The following is a 27,845-nucleotide window of genomic DNA, read 5'->3' on the forward strand; positions in this document are numbered from 1 at the left end:
ATATTTATTAACTCATTAAGTCTGTTTTAGATTGTTCTTGAAAAACTAATCAGTCACGGCTGATTAGTGGATGCACTCACTGCTGCACACTGAACCCACTGATTTTTTACAGCAGACAGMCGCTCCCCTCTCTTGCAGGTACTGCGTATCCCCGCTAAATCTTTTAGGGGTATGCAGTACCCTGCCGTACCCCCTTACTTTCACCCCTGACTGTAGGTAACATAGTCTGTTAACTTTGATATAACATGTCACTAGGTGCATGAAATATCCCTCTTAAAAAAAAAAAAAATTTAGCTTCTAAATTGCAGACTGAATGCTTAATTCACTGAGCCTTATCTTTAAGTTTGTTGTCAATATGGATCTAAACAAATGTTCTGTTCATCCAAATCCTTTAAAGAAAAACAAGCTGTTTGCTGTAAAGCTGCAAATTTATCTTGKGCAACAGAAATACCAAAACAGCTCAAAAATGTAAATATTGTGAAAATGTTCAACACTTTTTCTCAATCATTTCAGAAAGTGAGACTCATATTATGTAGCTTTGTTAGCACAGACTGGGATATTTCAAGTCTTGGTTTCTTGTAATTGTGATGACTTGATGAGTATGAGCAAATAATGAAACCTAAAAATTCAGTTTCCGAAAATCTGAATATTGTGAAAAAGGTTGCGGCAAATTCATAGAGATTTGAGACGAAAGAAAAGTATGGTAGTAAAAAGTGAACCACCAACAGGGATGCAACAACCTTGAGAAGATTGTCAATCAAAATCCACTGAAGAATTTGAGGGGGGAGCCAAATAAGTCAGTGCATCGAGAGCCATTGTGCACAGTCACATGAACTACAAATTATGCACTCCTCATATCAAGCCATTCATTAAGCATAACGTGTCAAAAGCATCTTATCTGAGCTTAGGAAAAAATAACTAGACTGTTACTCACTGGTCCAAAGTCCTCTTTTGAGGCTAAGGCAAATGGTCATTTTTGTATGGAAATCAAGGTCTGAGAATCTGGAACCACAGCAGGAAGGCACAGTTCCCACATCGTCTACTATGAAGTTTCCAGTCAGTGATGATTTAAGGAGCCACATCATCTGCTGGAGTTGGTTCACTGTATTTTCTGAAGAACATATTCAAYACAACCATCTACCAGGAAATTTAATAGCACTTAATATATCCTTCTACTCACCAACTTTATAGAAATACTGATTTCATTTTCATCCAAACAAACCGGGCTTCCACTACAGTGCCACCGGGTCATCGCTTTTATGCCACATTGCTTGATGCAAGAGGCCCAACTAAGTTTTAAATTTATAGAAATAAACATACTTTTTGTAAGCCAGGGATTTCTTTTTAAAATATGCTTTTATATTGATCCTCTGCAATATTCTAATTTTAATAACACTATGATTCTGGAGAACAGCATGTACCTTATGAAGGAGCTCTCTTTTTTTCCCCCATTCTGACCAGCTGCTGTTTRTTTCAAGCAGTTTGACAAATCTAGTGTCTGCTGGCGGTCAAAGAATTTCTATCACCATTAACAGCAGTCAAGAAAACAAATTTCAACTTTGATTTGAATGCAGCACAAGCTTAACTGAGCTTTGCGCCCCTGTACACCGAGGTGGGAGCTAAACTCTACCTGCACTTTGCTCGGCACAGATCAAAACCATTGTAGTGCTAAGCATGGCGTACAAATAAATAGAATTGAGTGCACAGTGGAGCTGGTACTGTATTCAGCCTCAAAGTTAATTTACAATGCCATCAGCCTAATGCAGGAATAATGAGGTTGTTGACATGCAGCTAGCCTAGCAAGTCCAGCWTTAAATTCCTTGTAACCAATAAACACATTTGCTTTCAAGATACACATAATAGATAAAACTTTTTGATCAGTAGTGTGATTCATTATACATTTGTGCAGTACATACGATAACATTAAAGTCTTATAAAAAAACCTTTTTCCCACACTATGCGCATGATTGTTATTTACAACAAATTACAGAAAAAGTTTAATGTGTAGTGTCTAATGTGCAATAGAGCTTGAGCCCACCTGCACTCAGCTCTATGCTTCATTAGTCTGACAACAGCCAGATGTTCTGTGTTCATCCAAAAGTCCCCAACACTAGTGCAGGTAGCGACAATTACAACGTTCCACCGTGTATCAGGTTGCCCACCGGATGACTAGCCATTAAATTTTAACCAGTAGAAGAAAGCAAGAGGTCACCCATGGCTGATCCATAATAACTCATCATTTCTTTGATTTGAGCCATTCGGGAAAGAGCMGGAGGGCAAAGCAGTGCAACAGAGAGAAAGACAGGAAAGTGAATGTGAACCCTTTGAAAGAATAAGACTGAAAATTTATGAGGACCAAAGTTGTTTTTTTGTTTTTGTTTTGACCTTGATTTTATCATATTTACCCATTTGTGATTTCAAGAAGTGCTACTGAAGCTAATGTAGCACAACAATAGCCCATAAGGGTGTTCAAGAAAGAATTGTTTATGTGCAATCCTTAGCTGTGCCTTGGGTTTCAAATGTAGAATTCAGGACAAAACTAAATGCAGATRAATCAATTATTAAACTTTTATTAGAATAATTTAATAMAATTAGTAAGTCTTAAGTTCTGGTTTTTAACCAGAAGCAGGGTGTTGAGGTAAAACTCTGCATCAGCAGGAAGAGTTCAGCAATATGGTGACTTGTTCTTGATTGATAGCAGGACAGAGAGGAGAATGCATACATTATTTGGGGCTATGCAGCAACAAGGTTGTTTCTTCTAACCTTAATGGTTAAAAAAGATGGTGGGATACAGATAAATTGTGACAAATGGAGTAAAAAAAATATCTTTATATGTGAGCACATCCATCCATCCATCCATCCATTTTCTTCCGCTTATCCGGGGTCGGGTCGCGGGGGCAGCAGCTTCAGAAGGGAGGCCCAGACTTCCCTCTCCCCAGCCACTTCTTCCAGCTCCTCCGGGGGAATCCCAAGGCGTTCCCAGGCCAGCCGAGAGACGTAATCCCTCCAGCGTGTCCTGGGTCTTCCCCGAGGCCTCCTCCCGGTGGGACGTGCCCGGAACACCTCACCAGGGAGGCGTCCAGGAGGCATCCTTACCAGATGCCCGAGCCACCTCAACTGGCTCCTCTCGACGTGGAGGAGCAGCGGCTCTACTCTGAGTCCCTCCCGGATGACCGAGCTTCTCACCCTATCTCTAAGCACAGTTTAGTCATTTTTTATAGTCAAACTTTGACTTGTTTTATAATATTTTCAAAGTTCTGTCAGTTCTGAAGACAGAATACTACTGGAGAGATGCAATTAAAGTTGAGGACACATTTTCTGTCTGAAGGATTTCATTTTATAAAGCAGATATTTGGATTTAAGAAAGTGACAACTATGAAAAAAGGTTATCTGTGATTGTTGGTGCTGAACAAAATTAAACAAGTGCCAATTATTTCTAATTATATACCTAGGACTTCAATGAAAATAAATGCAGTAAAACTTGACAGTCGTTTGCAAAAATCTTTTTCAYAATTTAGGTAAACAATGCCTTTGGGATGTTGTAACTTAATTGTAGGTTTTATCACTGGATATCAATTTTCCTTTCAGAAAAGCTTGTTTTTATCCATTTTGCCTTGTATTAAATTTCATCCAGCTCTGCACAATTTATCCTCAATGTTACCTGCAGTAACTTGGACCTGTTATTAGTTTCAGTCAGGTGATTCTTATACATTACATTTATTTTAAACCAGAGTTTTAAAATGCTTGAAATGGTACATTTCATTTGGTACATTGAGAAATGTACCAAATGAAAACTATGGTCAGGAGGAACTACTAAATTGATTGTATTTATCATATTATTTGTGCTTTGGGAGGGCCACCGCSAGGGAGGGGACCCTGGCGGTCTGATCCTCGGCTGCAGAAGCTGGCTCTTGGGATGTGGAACGTCACCTCTCTGGTGGGGAAGGAACCGAAGCTAGTGTGCGAGGCTGAGAGGTTCCGGCTAGAAATAGTCGGCCTCACCTCGACACATGGCTCTGGTTCTGGAACCAGTCTCCTTGAGAGGGGCTGGACGTACTTCCACTCTGGAATTGCCCACGGTGAGAGGCACCGGGCTGGAGTGGGCATACTTGTTGCCCCCCATCTGGGCACCTGTATGTTGGGGTTCACCCCAGTGAACGAGAGGGTAGCCTCCCTCCGCTTACGGGTAGGGGGACGGGTTCTGACTGTTTTTTGTGCTTACGGGCCAAATAGCAGTTCAGATTACCCACCCTTCTTGGAGTCCTTAGAGGGGGTACTGGAGAGTGCCCCTCCTGGGGACTCCCTTGTTCCAATGGGGGACTTCAACGCTCAGGTGGGCAATGACAGTGAGACCTGGAGAGGCGTGGTTAGGAGGAACAGCCCCCCCGATCTGAACTCGAGTGGTGTTCTGTTGTTGGACTTCTGCGCTCGTCACGGATTGTCCATCATGAACACCATGTTCAGGCATAAGGGCGTCCATATGTGCACTTGGCACCAGGAAGCCCTAGGCCGCAGTTCGATGATTGACTTTGTTATCGTCTCATCGGATTTGCAGCCGTATGTCTTGAACACTCGGGTGAAGAGAGGTGCGGAGCTGTCCACTGACCACTACCTGGTGGTGAGTTGGCTCCGGTGGTGGGGGAGGAAGCCGGTCAGGCCTGGCAGGCCAAACGTGTAGTGAGGGTCTGCTGGGAACGTCTGGYGGAGTCCCCTGTGAGACGGAGCTTCAACTCTCATCTCCTGCAGAACTTCAAACACGTTCCGTCTGAGTGGACCATATTCCATACCTCCATTGCCGAGGCGGCCTATCAGAGCTGCGGCCGCAAGGTTGTTGGTGCCTGTCGCGGCGGCAACCCTCGAACCCGTTGGTGGACACCTTCGGTGAGGGATGCTGTCAAGCTGAAGAAGGAGTCCTATCGGGCCTTTTGGCCTGTGGGACTCCAGAAGCAGCTGATGGGTACCGGCGGGCGAAACGGCATGCGGCTCGGGTGGTCGCTGAGGCAAAAACTCGGGTGTGGGAGGAGTTTGGAGAGGCCATGGAGACAGACTTCCGTATGGCTTCGAGGCGATTCTGGTCCACCATCCRGCGTCTCAGGAGGGGGAAGCAGTGCAGCACCAACACTGTTTACAGTGGGGATGGTGCGCTGCTGACCTCAACTCGGGACGTTGTGGGCCGGTGGGCGGAATACTTCGAAGACCTCCTCAATCCCACCAACATGCCATCTGTTGAGGAAGCTGAGCCTGGGGACTCTGGGTTGGGCTCTCCAATCTCTGGGGACGAGGTCGCCGAGGTGGTCAAAAAGCTCCTCGGTGGCCCTTTGATACGAGCTGTCAGGTCCCTGTATGACAGGTGTCAGAGTCTGGTCCGCATTGCCGGCAGTAAGTCGGGCTCGTTTCCAGTGAGAGTTGGACTCCGCCAAGGCTGCCCTTTGTCACCGATTCTGTTAATTACTTTTATGGACAGAATTTCTAGGCGCAGCCAAGGTGTTGAGGGGATCCGTTTTGGTGGCCTTAGGATSGCATCTCTGCTTTTTGCGGATGATGTGGTCCTGTTGACTTCATCGGAACGTGATCTGTAGCCCTCACTGGAGCGGTTCGCGGCCGAGTGTGAAGCGACCGGGATGAGGCTCAGTGCCTCCAAATCCGAAGCCATGGTCTTGAGCCGGAAAAGGGTAGAGTGCCTTCTCCGGGTCAGGGGGGTCGTCCTGCCTCAAGTGGAGGAGTTTAAGTATCTGGGGATCTTGTTCACGAATGAGGGAAGAAGGGAGCGGGAGATCGACAGGCGGATTGGGGCTGCGTCTGCCGTGAAGCGGGCGTTGTACCGGTCCGTTGTGGTGAAGAGAGAGCTGAGCCAAAAAGCGAACCTCTCGATTTACCAGTCGATCTACGTTCCCACCCTCATCTATGGTCATGAGCTTTGGGTCATGACCGAAAGAACGAGATCACGGGTACAAGCGGCCGAAATGGGTTTCCTCCGCAGGGTGGCTGGGCTCTCCCTTAGAGAGGGTGAGAAGTTTGGTCATCCGGGAGGGACTCAGAGTAGAGCCGCTGCTCCTCCACGTCGAGAGGAGCCAGTTGAGGTGGCTCGGGCATCTGGTAAGGATGCCTCCTGGACGCCTCCCTGGTGAGGTGTTCCGGGCACGTCCCACTGGGAGGAGGCCTCGGGGAAGACCCAGGACACGCTGGAGGGACTATGTCTCTCGGCTGGCCTGGGAACGCCTTGGGGTTTCCCCAGAGGAGCTGGAAGAAGCGGCTGGGGAGAGGGAAGTCTGGGCCTCCCTTCTGAAGCTGCTGCCCCCGTGATCCGACCCCGGATAAGCGGCAGAAAATGGATGGATGGATGGATTAGTGCTTTGCTTTGCTGTTATTATTCTCTGCATTACTGTGTTTTCTGTTGTTGCAAGGTAATCATTTTATGTGGGATTTCAAGTTCTGTATAAAAKTCCCAGGCTCATATATATTTTTGATATTTTGTGAACCGGTAACAACCATAATGAAGAAAACAAGTGCATCCTTTGTAAATTGTTTATTGCATTTTATACATATCTACTCTTTTTGTGATGCACTTTTCTTCAACATTTTCAACTGCACTTTAATTTTTTTTAAATAAACACTTTCTTGAAATCTGAAATACCATGGATTATGTCTGAATAAAGATGTTAAAACTTCCTGCAATAATAATAATAATAATAATAATAATGAAGTGATAAGTCATGGCACGTCTTTGGTTTTTAATTAAATATGCTGTGAATCTTGCCAGACTCAAACTGARACATGAAATGACCGAAGTGATTTTTGTTGTAAATAAGTTGGCACAAAAAAACCTGGATGTGGTCTGTTGAAGTMAATTTTTCCTGATCAGGAAAAAATKTTAGACTTTCATAAGAACTAGAATCTGTGAATGTAATTAAGACTATGTCCCTGAACACGTTCTTGTGCCCAGAGGCCCCACCAGGTATTCACTCTCCATCGGTGTTACCTGCTATAGTTTCCAAGGTTTTGCTCCAACTGTGTTATTCTGCGAAGTTTGTGGAGGAACCACTTATCTATGGCCGTGAGCTGATGAATCTGATCAACACTCATACCCTTATGCAGCGCCTGAAAAGGAAAACATGTGAAAGAGACGGAGCATCAGTTTTCATTTTCATCATCACCCTATTCATCACTTACTCCCCTGAAAGCTGGCATTCAGAAGGTTTCAACTGATGATGAACATCCAGTGATTTCAAATGAAGACTAGTGGACAGTAAACATAAATAACATGCTGTTGTCCATTCCTCCTTCAAGGACTGCTTCAGATGACATATATATTGCAGGAGAAATATATTACTTTGGCATTTCATTAAGAAGTGTTGTTTAAACACCCTGTGTCATCAACATATAATATAACAGAGGTTGTGCTCCGACAACAGACAATAAATTTTTTTTTTTATTAGACGTCTGACAAGCAAAATAGCCTCAATAATGTGGRAGGATTTTAGTCAAACAATTCCATGCACAAGCAAGCACATTGCTTATGCTGTTGCTTTATATGTGAATATCTATGAATTTAGTAATGCCTTTATCAAAATATGGTTTTAGTTTTTATCATTTATCAATACATCCRCAGCTAATAGCGTTCTGTCAACCAACTTCCCACCTAAGCTGTGGATCTCTGCAGCTTCTCCAGAGCTGGATCTCTTTGGCTGCTTCTCTGATTTTACATTCCTTATCTAGYACATTAGTTTAGATAATCARCCATGTAATAAAGCATTTTCAGTTGTGCTATGCGCTTCCTGTTTTCAGATGATGAATTCAAGAGTGGTTCATGAGATGTSCAAAGCTTAGGATATYGTTTTACAGTTGCTCTGCTTTAGACTTCTGAACAACTTTTCCCTTGACTTGTGTTAGTTGGTTTTCAAAGCACTGTTTTCGTCACAGTGGGAATTAAACTACATACATAGCGATGCTACTTATTAATTAGTCAACATCTGACAATAATGACAAAGGGTACAAGAGTACAGTGGACTGAATACAAAAGTGCATCACATTTGACAGAATTTCATTTATAACAGGTTTAACTTTTTTTTTCTCCACTATTGTGTTTTAGTATATCAAATGCARTGACCCCAAAACAAGAGTTTTTGGTTGTGCAGGAACAAAATTTTAAGGAGTTCAGGGGAATGTTTTTSAAGGTCTTGTACGTTCTATACCAGGGATATGATAAGGATGTTACATTTTGAACAATGTGTTACTAACTGTAATATTACAACTACGTTATATGAGAAATGTGCACCACTACCTGAGCCTTCRATGTTTTGACAGTGACAGCCTCAATTTGCTTCTTTCACAGCTGGTGATTAAAACAACTGAAGTGGTGAATATGTGCAAGGTTTCCAATTTACAATAACTTTTCTCTGTTTGAATAAAAAAGATTGACCCTGCATGGCTTAAGCTGCTTCTCATTTCACCTTTAAAAACTATGCAGACTAAAAGCAATTCACTCGCAATTTTCTGCGATGAGATACAGAGATGGATAGAGGACAAACATATAAAGATATTATGCAATTCAGGTGAATCTCCGTAACATACTTCAAAAAGCCACATTGTCAGACAATCAAAGTGTTATGCGTGTTTTCCTCTTGCTGTTCATGTAAAGACATGCCATCAAAGACGAGGCTTTCTAGACAATTAATCATTCATTGCTGCTCATGCAGAAGGCGAGGGAAAATAAATTTCATTAACACTTCAAAATGTGGTTTTAATGAGCAAACAGTAGTCAGTCTCATTTTTTATTAATATTTTAAAGGATCTACGCACCTTGGCAAGGGAGAAGATGCGGGTGCTGGAGGGCACAGCCAGCTCCTGCTGAAGGTTCTGTGTGTTGCCCCAGGCTTTCTTGAGTGGCAGTCTGGGAACAAAGCCATCCACAGATGGATGACACATCCTCAAGGCCTTCTGCACACTCTCCTCAAACGTTCGACCCACCGCCATCACCTGAATCCACAAGAGGGGAAGGTTAGTGACTAAGTGAGTACGCAAGTTAGGAAGTGTTTAATTATATATGTCCTACCCACCTCTCCAACACTTTTCATGGCACTGCCTATTTCCAATGACATGCCCTGGAAGCGGTCCAGGTCCCAGCGGGGAATCTTGGTGACAATGTAGTCTAAACTTGGCTCAAAGCAGGCTGTGGTCTTCTCTGATACGGCGTTTCTGATGTCTGGCAAAGGGATTCCCAGAGCTAGCTTAGCAGCTACAAATGCCAAGGGGTAACTGTGAACCACAGCAAACAGCAGGACAAATATCAACTTTGGGGAAGAAATTATTAGACTATCTGTACAAGACAAATACTGTAAATTCATCTTTGTCATTTTGTTCACATTGTGCTATTGTACAATACTGATGCTGTAATATGTAGACCAATTTTGAAATTGGTGTCTTGTCTTAATATAGTGTAGCTTAATTTATAATACTACATAATAGGAATAAGCTATGATATTTTTAGAAATTACTCTGTGATTTACTGTGATAATGTTAAACTTAAATTGAAGACATTATGGTGGGTTTGTTAATTGAACAGTTCAATAAATGTGAATCCAGATCTCAAGTTATTACAATGCCTAAAAATAGTTCTCGTCAAAAGGAAGCTTGTCTTGCAAAGCACAAATTACAGCTAAATGTGAGCAGAGGTTCTCATCTGTTTGAGTTAAGTGGAGGTCATTACCATGGAGCAGAATATGAAGGCAAGTGCTTCAAAGGGATAGTTCTGATTCTCTGAAGTGAAATTATGCAAATATCTTATCAGAATTGGGTCCTATAGCTCACTAAAACCAAAACTACTTTTGTTCATTTATAAATCACTAAATGGCTTAACATGAAAATACATTAAGAATCTCTTGCTGTTACTAACTTTGTAGACCACTTATGTCTTTTGGTCCAAGTCCACTCTGAATCCTCAGAAGCAACTTTCAATTGTTAAACTCCTAAAAACCCATTTCTTTAGAGCTGTCTTTGATTATTGGCTACCAGAACATCATAATGTGTAGTCTGCCTTTCAACCTGTCACCATTTTCCCCTTACTTCTCCGTAGCAATGTGTTTTTATTTACTTTTTGTTTTGAGTGTTGATTGTTTTATTCATCTTCTAATCATGTAAAACAATTTGTATTGGCTTGTCGCTGAAAATGAGCTACACCAAAAATTGCCTTGCACACAAATGTAATTCCAAAGGTAGTTTGTGGAAAACAAATAAATTCTCAGAGTAGAGAAAGGCCAACAGCTAGTCTGAAAGAACTCTACTTTACCTCGTTTTAGCAATTCAAAAAAAAATTTTCAGATTGGTTTACAACTCTATATAGGCAAATATAAATACTTTACATGACCACAAAAGGGCAACTTATCTATTTTTTTGCCATGTTTAAACCATCTCACATCCATCTCACCAACGTATGAGAAAAAAAAGTACAACTGCAATTCAATTCAGTATATTACATGCATTGCATTCTTCACTGACAACAATTCAAGACTTCTTAAACCTTCATGTTTCTGGCAAAAGAAAAACAATAGAATTTGCAGTTTCCCTAAAATTTGCTGAAATTCCATCTGATGAGACCAATCTATCATTAGCCCACCTTGTCCTTAGTTTTATTTGTGCTGTGTTTTGTTTTTCCTAACCACAACATTCTGCAGAAAATCTTGTCCCCTGGATAAGTTTTGCTACACAAACACATATATCAGATTGAACAATAATGCTATAGCGTTACATACTCCAGACAGCGTAAGTTCTCTTTACATATGCAGTGTGTTACTACTATATTGCCATTTTCATTTCAATTTCTAAGCAAAACAACATGTTATCTAAATGCATACAATTTCATACTAAATATATAGATATGTGGAAGATGCAGAAGTCTGCAAACAGTGCTCATCAAAACCCATATTGAAGAACACATGAACAAAATCTGGATTACACTTACGTTTGGATTGTTCATTTTAATGAACGATTGATTTTTAGACAAAATTGTTCTCACTGAAAAAGGCACAAATTATGAGGCAAGTGATTATGAATCTGTAAAGAAATAAGCTGGAAAGCAATTTTCACACCCAAACGTCTCTCTCTGTGTTTAATGTTGCTTTCATCCTTCAATTTGAAATTCATTTATGAAACTGTTGAACAATAAAAACTGACACAGTGTCAGCAAAAGTATGAGGCCTTGGTCTTTCTGTATTTACTGAAGTTGGTGAAAATGTAAATAGTTTTCAGTTAGAGGTCATTTTTTTCAATCGAAACGTTTTTTTAAAGTCTCCATAAGCTTGAGAAAGATACTGCAAAGCCTTTAAGTAAAGGCATTACCAAACAAGGAACCAACAAAAGTGCAAGCAAAACTGTCCGTGTGACACCAGACCAGTGTCCTTCATCAAAAATTCAACATAGACACAACAGTAGTGTGCCATTATGCCCACATTATGCCTCAGGTCTGTTTATAGACAACAGAAACTGACAAGAATTTGGTGTAAAATTTAAGATGCTGGCATATTTTCTTTTACAAAGAAGTAATATGTGGGTATATTTGTATTCCTCTTGGATGACATTCTTTTAATTTGCACAATAGTGTACCATCTCTAATTTGAGGGAAATGTTGGCATGACTAATGGGGAAATATCCTCCTAGCAGTTCCTGATTCCTACTGAAATTGATGTAAATGGATTGTCATCTTATTTCTAGTTACACAATTAAATCACATTCTCCGAGGCTCTAGACAGCATAAATGTTCTCACCCAGTAGCTTTGGATGCTAAWGCTGAGCTTCTTGAGAGCCTGGCATTAACCTCAATGATGCAGTATTCCAGCGATGATGGATGCAGAGCGTATTGGATGTTGCACTCGCCCACAATTCCAAGGTGACGCACCACCTTAATAGCCGTCTCACGGAGCATGTGGTACTCCTCATTGGACAATGTTTGACTTGGTGCTACGACTATGGAGTCGCCTACAAAATAAGTGAAGAGGAGGTTGTGAAGACCTAATAAGTCTGCAGGCTTTAATCAATATAAAAATTTAATATTAAAATGATATTTTAGCAAAATAATTATCAGCTAATCTAAAACTCATGAGGATAAAAAAAATCTAATCCAAATTTAATTAGCTTAAGTGTCGTAAAAAGTTGTTTGTTGCTCTACTGATTGCACAAGCAAGTTTCAACATCACTGCCTGACCTCAAAAATGCTGTTGTGTAAGATATATCAATAAACACACTTCAAAACCTTGTTAGCAACCTTCCCAAAAGTAGTTGAAGATGCTATGTTCACAAAGGCGGAGCTGATACCATAGTAGAGCCTCTTCAATAAGAATAAGAAACGGGTGTGTGTGTACCTGTGTGAATGCCCAGTGGATCAAAATTCTCCATGTTGCAAACCGTAACGCAGTTATCAGCCACATCTCTCACAACCTCATATTCTACCTCCTTCCAGCCAAGTAAAGATTTCTCCACCAGAATCTGACTGCTCATGGCCAGGGCCTACAGTATAAACACAATGTTATGAAACGTGCAAAAACGTAAGGAAAATTTAATTAATTGCATTAACATTTTCAACTCATTAAAATTGATGTAACCCTTACTCTAATTAATTAACCTTTATTATTATGTGTTAAAGTCTCAGCCCTCATAATGATAACTTTAAAAAGATTATACACTATACCTTCTGGGCAGTTTCTTCCAATTTTTCTTTGTTAGCGCACAGACCAGACCCCAGACCTCCCAGGGCATAGGCTGATCGTAACATCACCGGATACCCTATTTTCTCCGCTGCTTTCAAGGCATCACACACCTGAAAGATACACATGGATCATTTAAGACCACAATTTCTCTCAAAATGTCTGTATACAAAAGCATATAGCTGTAAATAAACTGTAAAAGTTACATATGGGATCCTATTTGGATACTTACTGACTCCACAGCAATGCTGGGTGCAATCTTCTCATTGATCTCCATAAGTTTATCAGCAAAAAGTTGCCTGTCCTCTGTGGCCATGATGGATTCCACTGGGGTCCCGAGGACTTCCACCCCATACTGCTCCAAAATGCCACGCTGAAATAATTCCACTCCTAAACAGAATTGTATTTATGTACATGTAATTAAAACATGTTGAATCTGCTAAAGCAAAGGAAATACAATCAGGCACACTGGTTGCAATAAAAGTTTCAATAAGTGGATTTTCTAGTCTTTTCAACTGCAAACACATCATACCACAGTTAAGTGCAGTCTGTCCACCCATAGAAAGCAGAATCCCGTCAGGACGCTCGGTTTTAATCACTTCTGTTACAAACTGTGGAGTCACTGGCAGGAAGTAGACAGAGTCCGCCTGCTTGGAGCCCACTTCATTGGTTTGAACAGATGCTATGTTAGGGTTCATCAGCACTGTCTTCAAGTTTTCCTCCTAAATTAAAAATAAATAAATAAAAATTTGAAAATGAACCAATATGATCTTACCTTGCATTTGACCTTGCAAAAAAAAAAAAGAAAGAATGTGTGAGAGGAAACAAAGATGTGAGTCCATGAAACAGTGGTCCAAACCATTTTTTCTGGGAATCTAGTTTTATTGGTACTAGATGATAGGAAAGTCATAAACTTCATTCATGTGAGTATTGGTCTGCACATTGAGCTACTGTATATGTTATTATTTTATAAATATAATATATTTAGTACTTATGTACTTTGGGGTATCAGTCTTTCACCTTGTCTAGTATTGCATGTCCGATCACCTTTGTTGACGATCGGACATCATCAGCAATATTTGCAGTTTGCCAAATCTGGCTTGCTCTTTGGTAAACTGCAAGCCCGATTTCTCACAGCCTAAAAGCAATTTCTTCTTACTTCCTTTTTCCATGGAATTTTGCATAAAGTGGATACATTTACTCATTTTAACTACTCCAGTTTAAATAAAACTAAATACAAACCACATTTTTCATATTTTTTATCTGTAAAAACATTGAAAAGCATAGCTTCATTTCCCTTTTTCATAACTGGATGTTATGTGATCTTGATCTGTCACTTAAAATCCCATTATAATACTTTAAGCTCGCAGTTGTAATGTCACAAAATGAATACCTTTGAAACATACTGCGTCACACCATGAATGTGGAAAAGTTGTGAAGAACTCAGCAAGGGTGTCACAAGRATGCAAAACACTTCTGAAGCATCTGCATTTTGAAAGGAACACTTCAGGGTATCTGTCTCATTAATTGAATCCAAAAAGAAAAGTAGGTCACGCTTGCAAGGCAACAACCTAAAACACAAAGTTGTTACCAATAAAAGTTCAGGGTAAGCCCTGCTTAGGCCAATAAAACAGAGTCTGCYGACACCTTGCTGATGTAGAAAAATGATCATTCAGAGGGGGGTCTTTAATTYCCAGTTTAAGGCGACAGGAATATGTGAAAAATCAGCATGAAACAATGTTTAGATAACTACAGTTAGCTGGGTCAGACCTAACTGGACAGATAAGACACTGTGGCCAGTTCATATGTTCTTACTCTCACATACAGACATGGACAAAGAAAGCATAGTTCTTTCTTTGCATATTGTTCAGAACACATTCTAATTGATAATGAAGTGCATCGATGGAATACTTATTTGGGACACAGATCAATTATGTCAAGGATTCCATGTAATCACCGATATATCTATTTAGGACAAGAAAACAACATATGTTCTGAACTGACCAACCATTGTAATCTTGTTTATATGTCAATTGTATTGTAAAACTGAGTCCTACTTTCAATGCATTGCCTGTTCCTGCCCAGAGCTGGCAGTTGTTTTTGAGCAGGCATGACCTTGATTTTTCTAGATAAATCATCCAGAGGAGCCAGCTGACTTGTATCTTCCTTAATTAAGTGAATGTGTAAAGTTTTATAACTAAACAACCTGAAGCTAGCAGCTTGTATGAGAAAACCCACAATCTACTGAAGTCACTATCACAACTTTATTTTCCTAAAGTCAGTGTGCAGAGTAAAAGTAACAGCTGATTGGCCAAGATGAGATGCATCCTGAGAAATCGACTTTAATGGGACAAATCCCGGACAGACTGATAGCTTTTAATCTTGTTGACATACCGTAGATTTACCAAGTTGTCAAAAACATTCCTCAGACATATTGGTTTTTATTGCCCTTTTATTGCCACAAATTTATTGGTTGCACACCAATCATGTTAATYTCCCAAACCGCAATATTCCAAAGGTGCATTGCAGCATTAGGATCTGGTGACTGTGATTTCATTGGAGTGCAGTTGAAATATTGTTGTTTTCAAGAGACCAGGTGGAGACTATTTAAACTCTACAGTGTAATGGAACTAACCATTAGAAGATGGTTATCCTGTGGTACTCACAGATGGTTATCCTGTGGTACTCACAAATGGATGGACATGGTCAGTATCAATACGCAGGTAGACCAGAACATTTAAATGAAGCTTAATGTCAGGAAAATATTCATGGGTGAATCCATTCATTCATGTTTGTTAACACCAAATTCTATTCAGTTTTGACGAACCAGTGCAAATATAGCCTCAGATTTCTGTCCTTAACTGACAAGAATGTAAACCAGTGTCTTTCTTTTGCTGTAGCCTAGAAGCTTTGATGTTCACACTTAAAGGATATTTTGGTTATAATGAGTGATTATTTAAGATGCTATTGGTTTTCTTTCATCTGGAAATAGTCAGCATTTCTCACTTTACCTCTGACATAAACAAGACAATATCATCCAGATGGCTGCTGCTTACAGGCTATTTTCTCAATTCTGGACAATTCTACATAAGATCAAGAAATAGCTGTCATTGGCATTCTAAGTAGACCAACAGTTTCTAAAATACTCACCTGCTCATCAAGCAGATGTGTGTCTTGTAAAGTGGAAATGAGTGTATGCCTTGGTGCATTACTGATGTGAACTGAAATACGGTGTGGATAGGAATTTTAAATATTTATTTAAATAATTGTGTTATATTTAGGTACTAAATATAACACTCACTGGAGCGGTTCGCAGCCGAGTGTGAAGCGGCCGGGATGAGGCTCAGTGCCTCCAAATCCGAGGCCATGGTCTTGAGCCGGAAAAGGGTAGAGTGCCTTCTCCGGGTCAGGGGGGTCGTCCTGCCTCAAGTGGAGGAGTTTAAGTATCTGGGGGATCTTGTTCACGAATGAGGGAAGAAGGGAGCGGGAGATCGACAGGCAGATTGGGGCAGCGTCTACTGTGAAGCGGGCGTTGTACCGGTCCGTCGTGGTGAAGAGAAAGCTGAGCCAAAAAGCGAAGCTCTCGATTTACCGGTCGATCTACGTTCCCACCCTCATCTATGGTCATGAGCTTTGGGTCATGACCGAAAGAACGAGATCACGGATACAAGCGGCCGAAATGGGTTTCCTCCGCAGGGTGGCTGGGCTCTCCCTTAGAGATAGGGTGAGAAGCTCGGTCATCCGGGAGGGACTCAGAGTAGAGCCGCTGCTCCTCCACATCGAGAGGAGCCAGTTGAGGTGGCTCGGGCATCTGGTAAGGATGCCTCCTGGACGCCTCCCTGGTGAGGTGTTCCGGGCACGTCCCACCGGGAGGAGGCCTCGGGGAAGACCCAGGACACGCTGGAGGGACTATGTCTCTTGGCTGGCCTGGGAACGCCTTGGGATTCCCCCGGAGGAGCTGGAAGARGTGGCTGGGGAGAGGGAAGTCTGGGCCTCCCTTCTGAAGCTGCTGCCCCCGCGACCCGACCCCGGATAAGCGGAAGAAAATGGATGGATGGATGGATGGATTTAGGTACAAGTGCATTTTTAATATATTTTCATTGCTACTGCTTACAGTTACAATCTGTACACCAACAGGAGACATCATGATCCTCTTACCTTCATGGCCTTAATAGCTTGAGATCCAGAATAGTCAAACTCACCAGCCTGGCCTATAGACAGACCACCTGACCCCAGCACCAGCACCTTTGAAACCTACATCATGACAAAAAAAAATGTGAATACAGCAAATAGTGAAAAGCTTCATATTTACTAAAAGCAAACATGCAGAAATTAGTTCTTTTTGCAATGGAGAAAAACTAAATTCTTTCATTCGCATGCAACTCCTGCAACGAAAAAACTTTGTCCATAAAGTTTTAGCTACCTTTCTGTAATCTAACATCAATATCCTTGACTATTTTTGAGTATTTACCAAATGCAGATATAGTTATTTATGTTCTGATATATTTCAAAAACATCTTGTTTGGTACGTTCTCTTAGCTTGTACATGCACCAATGTTAATGAATCTTAGCATTGAAATGCGAAGCACTTCATGTACCTGTGCTCTGGGGGGGATGCAGGGGTTCTTGGGCATCACTGACACAATGTTAGTGTCCTTTCCATTCTTTATCAAGGATATGAAGGTGTCAAATAGAAACTGTGGAAACAAAGACATTTTAATTATAAAAATAATATTCTGAAATATACTGAATAATATCCTACTAAGGAAATATAAAGAAATCTTTAAACACTATTAAAGAGACTGTGACACATGTGGAAACAACCAGACAGGAATTGATTTCTTTGAATTTACTTGTTACCCCACAAAAAGTGTAATTGTTCTATCTTGAAGCTATTTCTCCTTACTAACAAAATAACTCACCAAAATCAGTACTTTGAGCTGCTTTAAGTATGAAGGGTGCTTTATAGATTAAACTGACTGATTGATTGAAAATTACCTAGGMAGTTAAATGAACTGACTATACAGAAAAATTGTATTAAAAAAAGATCTAATTTAATTGCTCATCGAAGTCAGAAAACCCATAGAACAAGTGGAAATAAAACAATTATTATGAAAAATACATAATAAAATATACAGGTTGATTTTAATATCATTACATTTAATAAGGGAACATTAAAGTACAGTGTGACCTTGTCATATCAGCCTGAAATGGCATTATTAATTTTGACTGCAAGCAGAATAACAGAACAAAAGCTACGCATTAACTATAAAAACTAAAGTGTGATACACCAAGTGTACCAAGTGAATACAGGGAAGAGGAGGATGAATCAAAGCAGTCTTCAAAGCTAATGTTCTGCTGCTTTATGCAATCTGTATACAGTTATGGTATTTCTGAGGTATTAAACATCACTGTACACCTGCTGATTGAAAACTAACCTCAAGAAGTCTGACGCTAAGAAGTGAAAATCTCTACACAATGCAAATTAGGCACAGATAGCAGGGGAAGGTAAATATCTTGGGTCCTAAACATTATTGATGTGTCTGCAAACACAGTTATGGCATTACATAAATAGACAAAATTCAGTAAAGTCAATTTTGTGTTTTTTGGAAAAAAGTGTTTGCAATAAAATAGAAATTGTTTGAGCTTTGCAGAAGGTARGTGCTTATTGAATGCCTGTTATTAATATGGTTAAAAGAAAAAGTAAATTAAAAAAAAGAAAAATCTTTCCTTTTTTGACATGGTAGAACAAGAAAGAAAATAAGGACAATCACACAGAACCATCGACACTCTACTGCAGAAGAGTGGGCACTATCAATATTTTTCTAAATGACCTGGAGACCGATGCAATACATTCTGCTGTCCAGACAGATTTTAATCTTTATTTCAGACTTGCACAAACTTTGTGGCTATACAAAGTTTTGCGTAATATTAATATTTTATGTACAATCTGTATTTCTTTGGGATTTTAACTGAAAGACCACACAGGGGAGATAATGTTTGTGAAGAGGACGGAAAAGGATTTCAAGTCTAAAGATTTTTTTATACATAAAAATCTCAAAAGTGTAAGTTGATGTTTTGTACCGGGGATTAAAAACTGGTATTTTTGCCTGTTCCGTTTTGCAGAAAGGCAAAACCTAGTAAGAGTGGATGAAGCACATTTTAAAATGTTCATCTCTAGCCACAGTTTCAGATTTGACTGGGTCATGCCAATTCCTGAATATGCTTCTTCAATCTAAACGATCCTATTGTTGTTCTGCCCTGGGGTATTTGCTGTCATTTTGTGATTTTAGCTTTGTCCTGTCCCTGTTCCTATAAACTCTTAGAAGCTTCCCTGCACCTGCTCAATACAAGCATAACAGCAGCATGATACTGCGAACAATGTGCTTCACCACAGGAGTGGTATATTCTGGGTGATGCACAGGGTTATAATTGTACAACTATATGTAGGGCAAAATAGTTACATTTTTGTGTCATCTAAACAAAGCACTTTCCTACATGCTTGCTGTGTCCACTTCATGTTTTGACCTACTGCAAACCAGATTTATTCCAGTGTTCTTTCAACAACGGCTTTTAATATGTTGTTGCTTTCCATAAAGATCAGATTCTTTGCTGTCTTCTTGATAGATTATTTTTCCTGGGCTCTTTCCTTCAGCTCTTCCAGAGTTAACATGAGCCTCTTAGCTCATGTTTTGTCACATTTTGTAATGTGACAAAATGTGAAAGTACTCATTTGACATGAATAATTTTGCGAAACACTGAAAGTAGAACGTCTCAAAACAAATATTTATTTATCATCAATAAAAACCTGAATCCAAACCTCTCATTGTTGCATTAATGCCATGCCAATAGTTTTTTTGGKTTTTTTTTTAAACAGAGAACCAAAACCTACCAACATCTAACAAAAGAGACAAAAAAATATATTAATTATTTCTATTTCTAATTTGCCAACTCCACTGTTTAAGTGCTTCAACTTTTCTAGGCCATCATCTGTGCAAGTCCTATTTTGGCAGAATATGTGGAATTTTACCTTGGTTGAATCCTCTGAATAAACCTTTAATTAGTTGCAGTATGGAATTCAGGTACTTTATGCAGCACCATCAAAGTCTTTAATTACCTCAGTGTCAGTGGGACCACCCTTAGCCTCCGGATGGAACTGGGCCGTGAAAACAGGCTTAGTGTTGTGCATGATGCCCTGGAAAATATGCATATTATACATAAAGAAATCAAACAAAAAYTACTGATAGCAGTCCAGAAACAAGAGAGTATTTTAAAAACTGTTTTTGGAAACGTTTGAAGACTGTTTGTAATCTGCTTGAATGACATCTATTAAGAAAATGAAATGTACAACACAAATGAAAATAAATATGCAGATGTACTGACAGGCATGTAGAGTGAAATTAACCTCATTGGTGCCATCATTAGCATTGACAAAAAGTGGGCTCCAGCCTGCTGGAAGGGACTTGCTGTCTATGCCGTAACCATGGTTTTGCGCTGTAATGAATGCCTGTCCTGTCATCACATTCAGCACTGGCTGGTTCTGGCCTCTGGAGAATGACAGGTATGCATCAAATCTAAATAMTTTTATTCTTTTTCAGTTAAGGGAGGCAACTTTAAAAAAAAAWTWAAAATCTGTTTATTATAAACAGAATCTTTTAATGATTGGGATTTGTGTTAATTACGTGTATTTATTTAATATAAAAATGAGTTTATTCACCTGTTACCCATTGGCAGTTTATATGACTTTGCYCCTGCTGCCAGAGCYGTGATTTGATTGCCCATGCAGATCCCAAACACCGGCTGAGGCMGATCACTCTCAAGCACCTTGGGAATAAAACTAATTCAGTTACAAATTAGATGTAAACCTAATTTACGACATTAAGATTATCAATGCACTAATCAGAAATTTGTRGTCTATTTGGTCGATTCTGATTTCTCCTTAAAAAGTCTCTTTCTTYTACATCTTATTTCTTTAAGTGGTCACAAACATTTTTCAGTGCATCCAATTCATACCTTGCGGACATTGTTGATGAGTGTTTCAGCCAGTGATGGGTCTCCTGGTCCATTTGATATAAACAAGCCATCATAGTCTAAGCTCAGCAAGTCCTGGTCCCACGGTACGAGGTGGACCTCTGTGCCTCGCTGCATTCACAGAGATACATGCAATGGACTGTCTTTTAGAGATTATGTGGCTAACTKTTTTTTCACAAAGTTAAGAAAAGTAGCAGTGACATTTAAAATGTATATGTTATAAGAAGAACAATCATAGTYACACAAGTTTTACACTTTGACGTTCAAATTTATAGCACCAATGACAGGTKAAGGGAATTTACAGTGAACAAATTCAGCGTCTTGCCATTCCTACCTTAACCAGCAGCCGGATTATATTATGCTTAATGCCACAGTCCACAGCCACAACTTTTATTGGGTTCCCTTTTCCAAAAACTTTGATTTCCTAAYGGAAACAGTGACATGGCGAATAAAAATCTTTGCAGCTTTTTCTTAATAGCAGGAATGAAAACAAAAGTGCCTTGTTGTTTCCACCTTGGTTGAAACTTCGGCTATAAGGTTTTTCTGGTTGGGATCAGATATTTCTATAGGCTGTCCATCAAATTCAATCTTTGCTAAAACGGTGCCCTGCAGAGGAACAAAAACAAATCAGTGAGYGATCAGCTACTCWGTTTATTCCATGCAACAGAGCTTAAAACCTTAAAATGTACAAGACCTYGTCTCTGATGATCTTGGTCAGCATCCTTGTGTCTATTCCGAACAGTGCAGGGACCTTTAAAGTCGAAGGGAGAGTTAATTTCCAAAAAGGCTCCTATTCACCTCTGGAGCTGCACAGAGTGCTTGGTCATTTGAAAACMAACCTGCTCTTCTTGTAGCCACTGACCCAAAGACTTGACAGAATTCCAGTGGCTATATTCATGGCTGTAGTCTTGAACAAGAAGACCGGACACCTATTGGCATCAAAGTAAAATATTACCCTTAAGGAAAGTTCTAGTTAATAAGAACCTGAGTCCGTTTGATGGATTTTTCAAAAGAGTGTGATGTAAACAACTGCAACATTTGCATTAAATATTAGAAGATAACAAGCAAGAAGGTAAGCCCCATTATCTCAGGAACAACAATATGCACAGAACACTAAATAATTTCAATGCTATAATTGATTCAATTGATTCAATGCTATTTTTTTTATGCTACAAAAAAAATCTAAAACAAASCAATGCTGTTATAAAGTGTGGACCTGCATATAAATGCTGTTTCTCCTAAAGGATCAAAGGAATCCTGAGGATTTAAAGGCATACAGAAGTATTGTGTGAGTTTCAACAAAACTCACACAATAATAATCTCTCTCAATCTTGTTGGTGCCGTGCACATTCAGCCTCCCACAGAAGAATATGGACGTAAACATTAAATCTGCTGATTCAGCACTTTTKCTTATGCAGAGGTGGGAAWATGTTTATTTGTGTTTTAGTATTTATCCACTGTAAAACAGAAGAGCATTATTACTTAAGTTTGCATGTTGCTGTTTAAGTTCYTTTTCTCAAGTTTTATTTAAAACTTTTAATAATAATGCATTTTATTTGCAAGAACCTTTCAAATCTTTCCAGTGTCACTTAACATTCACAGCTTAATGTGAGCTTAAGGTTAAAAAGTACTATAGAGAGAACATAGAGAGCAGAGCAGCTAAAAGACCTGAGTCCCAACGTCGACAGATGGGCACATGGCATGGAGAAAAGAGAGTTAAAAGAGAAATGAAGCATGCAAGATGGTGTGTAAACACAAAGGATATGAGTAAAATAAAAGAGTCTTCTGGARGGTTTTGGATGTTAATGGGAGGATTTTGAACTCAATGCGTAATGGATGAGGAGCCAGTGAAGTCCCTTTAAGATAAAACTTAAAGGGATGTGGTTAGTAGTTCTGATGAGTAGATGGGATTCTGGAGACGACGTGGGATGGCGAGTTCTGAACCCGGTAAAGTTTATAGAGGGATCTGTGTGGTTAACCACGTAACAAACCAAGAAACAAAATGCCAAGCATAAATGTCTAAGGTACATGATATAAGAATTTTCAATGCCACAAAGGAGGCTCAATTTAAACCTGTCTATATCACCACCCTGGACTCATACCTTGCTGTATTGCCTTTCATGTTTGCAGTTTTAGGCTAAACCATCTTTCAGACATGTATCCTATTCAATTCTTAATTTCCTGATGCCGTCACTTGGGGCTCTATAGAGGTTGCAAATGTGAGTTTCTCAGTGGTGCGCCTAAAAAACATCTATGGTTGCACCYGTATGACTARTCCTTCTGGAGGAAAAAAACATTTTATYCATCTGTAAATTCTCCCTGTAGTTCTAAAACAATTAGGAACTATGAAGCTCTCTGGGGACATATAAGCTACTTGGATAAAGAGTTGTATAATGCACAGTTTTTAGCTTTTGAACTGTAGTGCCCCACTTAAGTCATAGTGGTTGGGTGTTGTTATGCAAACCTCTCAATTGACTCTTTGGCCCTGAACCACAGTTTGCTACTGTAAGATAAACAAATCTGGATCACAACTGTAGAACCACAGACTATCACAAATGTTGAAAAAAGACTGTATTACATTAACTCCAAACCCAAATGTTATCTAGAAGAGACAGGCACATCTCTTTTTACACCCCAAACTTGCCCATTAGATTTTGCAAAGGAGTAATAAAAATGTGATTTTGATCAATAGTGGGTATTGCTTGCAGTAGCTCTCTTATCACAGCATAAAACATTCAGCAAACAAATGGCTGACTTGGCAACCAAAACAATACCTATGTATAGCTATATTTAATTATGAGAAAAGGCAATACAGCAAAAAGACAGTTTAGGCATAGCACTTTAAAAARGTGTATTAATTTTCTATAACAAGGCATGCAATTAAAACATGTGAAAGGGAATATRTATAAGTAATCAAATATTGTTTTATCCTTACTAGTATTAAAACATTAAAAACACACACTAAAATATCACAGAGTAAGAATTGTTTATAGTTTAACATTCAGAACAGAATTCCTGAAACCGTTCACACTCTCCTTCATGCAATACCTGGATGTTTGCMGACTCCACGTGTTTTCTCAGGCCAAGCTCATCCAGCTCCTGGGTGTTGGGTACGCCATAGTTTCCCACAATGGGGTATGTCAAGGTCAGGATTTGACCTTTGTAGCTGGGGTCAGTTAGGGCCTCAGGGTACCTAAACCAGTAAATCCAGTGAGGTATTACTTAAACTCAGTGTTAGGTTTTTTTTTTTTTTTTTAATTTGTCTATGTACTAATAATCTTAATATATGAAGTTATTTCGTCCAAAGCGACTTTTATTACAATGTATAGCTATATACATGCTGGAAATAGCATGGTTTGTAGATTGTCTGCTTTAGTAAGACTCTGCCAGAAAACCATCATAGAGTTCATAATGAACTCTACCAAGTGTTGGAGGGTGCTTAAGAAAAGCAGGCACATGCAGAGGCAACAACAAAGTGGTATRGAAGAGGGGACTGAACAGACTGTACTTCTTGAGAAGACTTGGGTCCTTCGGGGTTTGCAGCAAGATGCTGCAGATTTTCTATAAGTCTGTTGTGAAGAGAACAGTTCATTCTGCTAATGTCTGTTGGGGTGTGATCRTCATAGTCAGTCACTAGGAATGCATAATAAATTCATAAAGAAGGCCAGATCAGTTCTGAGAACTGCCCTGGATCCGACTGTGCCAAAAAGTAAGCTTTAAGACAATGATGGATAACCCTGAGCAACAGATGGTCTTCAGTCAGACCCTTCAGATCCGCTGTAAAACAGACCCCTACAGGAGGCTCTTCTTGTGCTCAGCATTAGCTGTCCAAAACAACTCCTTAAAAAAAACTTAGTTTGTTACAACATTTAATTAAAATGTGAGACCATCTGTAAAAATTAATTAACACTGAAGAAGAAATAAAACCAAGACATATAATTACCTAAAACATTGCAGAAGAGCCATCGACCATGCTGTGGTGTGATTTGAAACGAGCAATAAATGCAAGGAACCTCTCAAACACCTCACAGCTGAAAGTGAGGGGTGAGGCAAGTTTTTCTCAGATCAATGTCAAAGACTATTAAAAGGCTACAGGAAGTTTCACACTGAAGCTATTTCAGCCAAAAAGGGTAACACTAGCAATTAGGAAGTGATGTGTCCTAACCTTTTCCTTTGTTACAAAACACATTTTCTGGATATTTTTGCAGCAAGTCAAACATTTTTTTTGTGGGTGTGAGCAGGATTAAGAATCACTTTCTTTTTCAGTTATTCAGAAATGACAGGAGGCAATATCTGAACATTGGTTAATAAAGATTTAAAAATTTACTGGAGTGTCCTAGTTTTTTTCCACAAGTCTTTCTGAGAAGCCACTTTCGTTTTGGTCTTATTTTCTTTATCTGACAGACATTTGTTGCAGAGTACAGTTTTGTTTAAGATCGAATGGTTTAACAACAAAAGACTACGTTTCTTTCTTACCCCACCAGGCCAGTATTGAAGACAAGTTCCCCAGCTACAGAGCCATTGTGCCCAAAGGAAAACCCTTTCATCCTGGTACCATCCTCCAAGACCAGGTGCGCCGTCTGTGCCTGGGAGTTAAAAGAAGGAAGACAGATGACAAGTGAAATCTCACCCAAGAATAATGTATTCTCTTTTTCTAAACCCAGTTTGGACAGACCAAAGGCAAAACTTTGAAATAAGATGGCCTGTAGATTTTGAGAGTAGGAGGGATATGGCAGCCAGTGAGCCACTGGGACTTTGTGCTGAAACTGCAGGTCATTGAGAAATGTGCTGCGAATGCTGAGACAGACAAATCTCTTCAACTGTTGTGAGCACWAGTTAGAGAGCGGGTTGGCGTTAGAGCAGGAGAGAGGGGAGATCGAGGGAGATAAATATATGAATGTAAAGGTTGGTGATACCCACTGTGGAGCAGTGTCAGCAAACACCAACATGAATACAAAATGCAACAATGAGTGATTAATATCTCTCTCTCTTTCTCTCTCTCTCTCTCTCTGTCTAAAATACTGACAGTGATGACCCACTAAAAGCTTAAAATTTGCTTTAAAGTTTAATTAATTCTCGCTTGTAATACACTGACAGCATACTCCTGTATCTAAATACACTTAATAGTCCAGTTCAAATGATGAAACTCACATCGATTCATTGCACACAAGCAGTTATGTCTCAAGCATTTATTTAATCYATTATTGATGATTGTGGCTTAATACTAATTCAACTGGAAAGTTGAAAAAACGTAAACAGATAACAGCAATAACTGAAGCCTTGGCTGGATTTGTTAAGCAAACTGAGCCGCTGGAGTCAGGCTCTAAAAGTCAACACACTGACATAGTCAGGACACGGGGTTGTGCTAAGTCACTCCCTAACCAAGWACAATGTCACAGGTGTCTTACCTAGGCTAAGGAATAACAACACAAACTATTCAATAAAGTTAATTCATTGGTTGYTTTAATATGTTCCCCCAACAATTAAAAGACACGACTGTTAGACTAAATGACAACTCTAAATTGACCTAAGCTCTGAATGTGTGCATGCGTTTAGTTTGCCGTCATGTCATTTACATTTTTTTGAGAAGCAATTTTTTGAGTTTTCATCAGCTGTAATCAATACTCAAAATTAACAGAAATAAACACGTCTCACTTTGTAATATATTTTATTTTCGAGGTAGAACAAGTTATTTAATCAAATTAACTTTGCATGGAATTCTATATTTGAATGAGGTGTACAGAGCAATCAGAGCGACTATGATGCAACAGTGTGATTTATGCATGTGATGCGCTCAAGTCCAGCAGCTGCACAGACAGCTGTCAGAAAATCTCAGGCACAAACAGCATCCCTTCTAAGGAAACAGGGCTGATGAGATAAATACACAGATTTTAAAAAGAAGGTAGGGGAAAAACTAGGTCACACAAAACGTATTAAGTATAGGCTATAAAAAAAATTATCTGCGTTTAATTTTATTTCACAAGAAAGTCAAGTCTTCGTTGAACGACAGACACTCTTCCAACTTTTTTTCTGTTTCGGAGGAGTGGCTACTTTTCAAACGCTTACACAGATATGTATGACCAGGACGCCAACGAGTTTGCAGCGCTTCTGAGTGAATGAGTCTTTAAACTACAAGGTCACCGCAGCTATAGTTTATCACCCTTCACTCACAAGCCGTTTTCTTACCTTGACACTAAAAAGTTTCGCAGACTGAAGTCGCGGCCAGCCTGACGTGTTCCTCACTTCCCTGCAAATCATCCATCCTTGTCTCAGAGATTTAACCACGCCGCAAGCCAACAAGATTTTGGTCATAGTAACCTAAAGTCACACTGTTCATAAAATGGCACGGGAGGCAAATAGCGAACAAGGAGGGCAAGTCTGAACGAAAATGTGGTAAAAACGAATGCTATTTAAAATATCTTAAATGTTGAGGGAAATAGTTACGAGCTTCTCCTCGTGTATTCAGTGGCCACCGGCTAACAGTTCAAGTGGGCGCTTGAAAAGTTGCAGCGGATTGGCCGCCGGAGACTTGTTGTTCTGAACACATGAAGCGGACGGTGTTTAGATTGGCCTCCATGCAAAAAAGAAACGATAAACGCCCTATTTTATCTCATACCAAACAGCAACTACTAGATATCCGTTTATATATTTTATGACCTATTATATTATAGGTATTAATTAAGACGGTGGATGTTTTTTGGGGACGTTTTGCAGGTGAAACTGTACCTTTAATACTATATTTATCTAATTATCAGTTGACCATGAACTCTTTATATGGGTGAACATAAAACTAAAATACACCAAGTTATTTTATTGATCTTTTCAGATTTATTTCAGTCTATAAAGGGAGAAAAATACAAGAGTAAGGAGTTATTAGGTACACTTTCAGCATTTTTGTGCTTGGAACAAACACAAAATGCCTGCCCACTGGGAATGACTGCACCCGCTTATGGCAAACTTGTAGAGAGTGCTTCATGTGCAACAAACTCTTTAAAGCCTTTTCTTTGAGGCAAATTGCCTGCAAAGAAAAAAAAGAAAAGCATCCACAGACAAGCTGCATGGTGGTGGGATTAGAGTGGTCTGTGTATTTGCTGATGGCTGCAAGACTGGTCCTCTGTG

At 39.6% G+C, this 27,845-nt stretch overlaps 1 protein-coding gene across 2 annotated transcripts in view; it reads right to left on the reverse strand.

Annotated features, from left to right (window-relative positions):
* Window positions 1-27,235, reverse strand: part of cps1 (carbamoyl-phosphate synthase 1, mitochondrial) — a 69,769-nt gene extending 42,534 nt beyond the window's left edge. Inside the window, exons 1-21 of one of the 2 annotated variants that reach the window (XM_008403821.1) lie at window positions 26,913-27,235; window positions 25,203-25,312; window positions 23,775-23,919; window positions 21,566-21,655; window positions 21,421-21,477; window positions 21,240-21,332; window positions 21,061-21,150; window positions 20,709-20,837; window positions 20,413-20,519; window positions 20,101-20,242; window positions 19,813-19,890; window positions 17,294-17,392; window positions 16,854-16,949; window positions 13,228-13,417; window positions 12,928-13,085; window positions 12,680-12,808; window positions 12,354-12,498; window positions 11,760-11,970; window positions 9,057-9,255; window positions 8,800-8,976; window positions 6,980-7,098 (exon numbers count right to left, since the gene is read on the reverse strand). In XM_008403821.1, the coding sequence (XP_008402043.1) occupies window positions 6,980-7,098; window positions 8,800-8,976; window positions 9,057-9,255; window positions 11,760-11,970; window positions 12,354-12,498; window positions 12,680-12,808; window positions 12,928-13,085; window positions 13,228-13,417; window positions 16,854-16,949; window positions 17,294-17,392; window positions 19,813-19,890; window positions 20,101-20,242; window positions 20,413-20,519; window positions 20,709-20,837; window positions 21,061-21,150; window positions 21,240-21,332; window positions 21,421-21,477; window positions 21,566-21,655; window positions 23,775-23,919; window positions 25,203-25,312; window positions 26,913-27,038 (2,690 nt within the window). In that variant the 5' untranslated portion in view covers window positions 27,039-27,235. Of the gene's footprint in view, window positions 1-6,979; window positions 7,099-8,799; window positions 8,977-9,056; window positions 9,256-11,759; window positions 11,971-12,353; window positions 12,499-12,679; window positions 12,809-12,927; window positions 13,086-13,227; window positions 13,418-16,853; window positions 16,950-17,293; window positions 17,393-19,812; window positions 19,891-20,100; window positions 20,243-20,412; window positions 20,520-20,708; window positions 20,838-21,060; window positions 21,151-21,239; window positions 21,333-21,420; window positions 21,478-21,565; window positions 21,656-23,774; window positions 23,920-25,202; window positions 25,313-26,912 lie in introns of those variants that run through there. The other variant, XM_017308540.1, reaches the window with a different exon arrangement.
* Between the last annotated feature and the right edge of the window lie 610 nt (window positions 27,236-27,845).

The sequence above is a fragment of the Poecilia reticulata genome, linkage group LG2 (assembly GCF_000633615.1).
Source record: "Poecilia reticulata strain Guanapo linkage group LG2, Guppy_female_1.0+MT, whole genome shotgun sequence".
Taxonomy (NCBI): domain Eukaryota; kingdom Metazoa; phylum Chordata; class Actinopteri; order Cyprinodontiformes; family Poeciliidae; genus Poecilia; species Poecilia reticulata.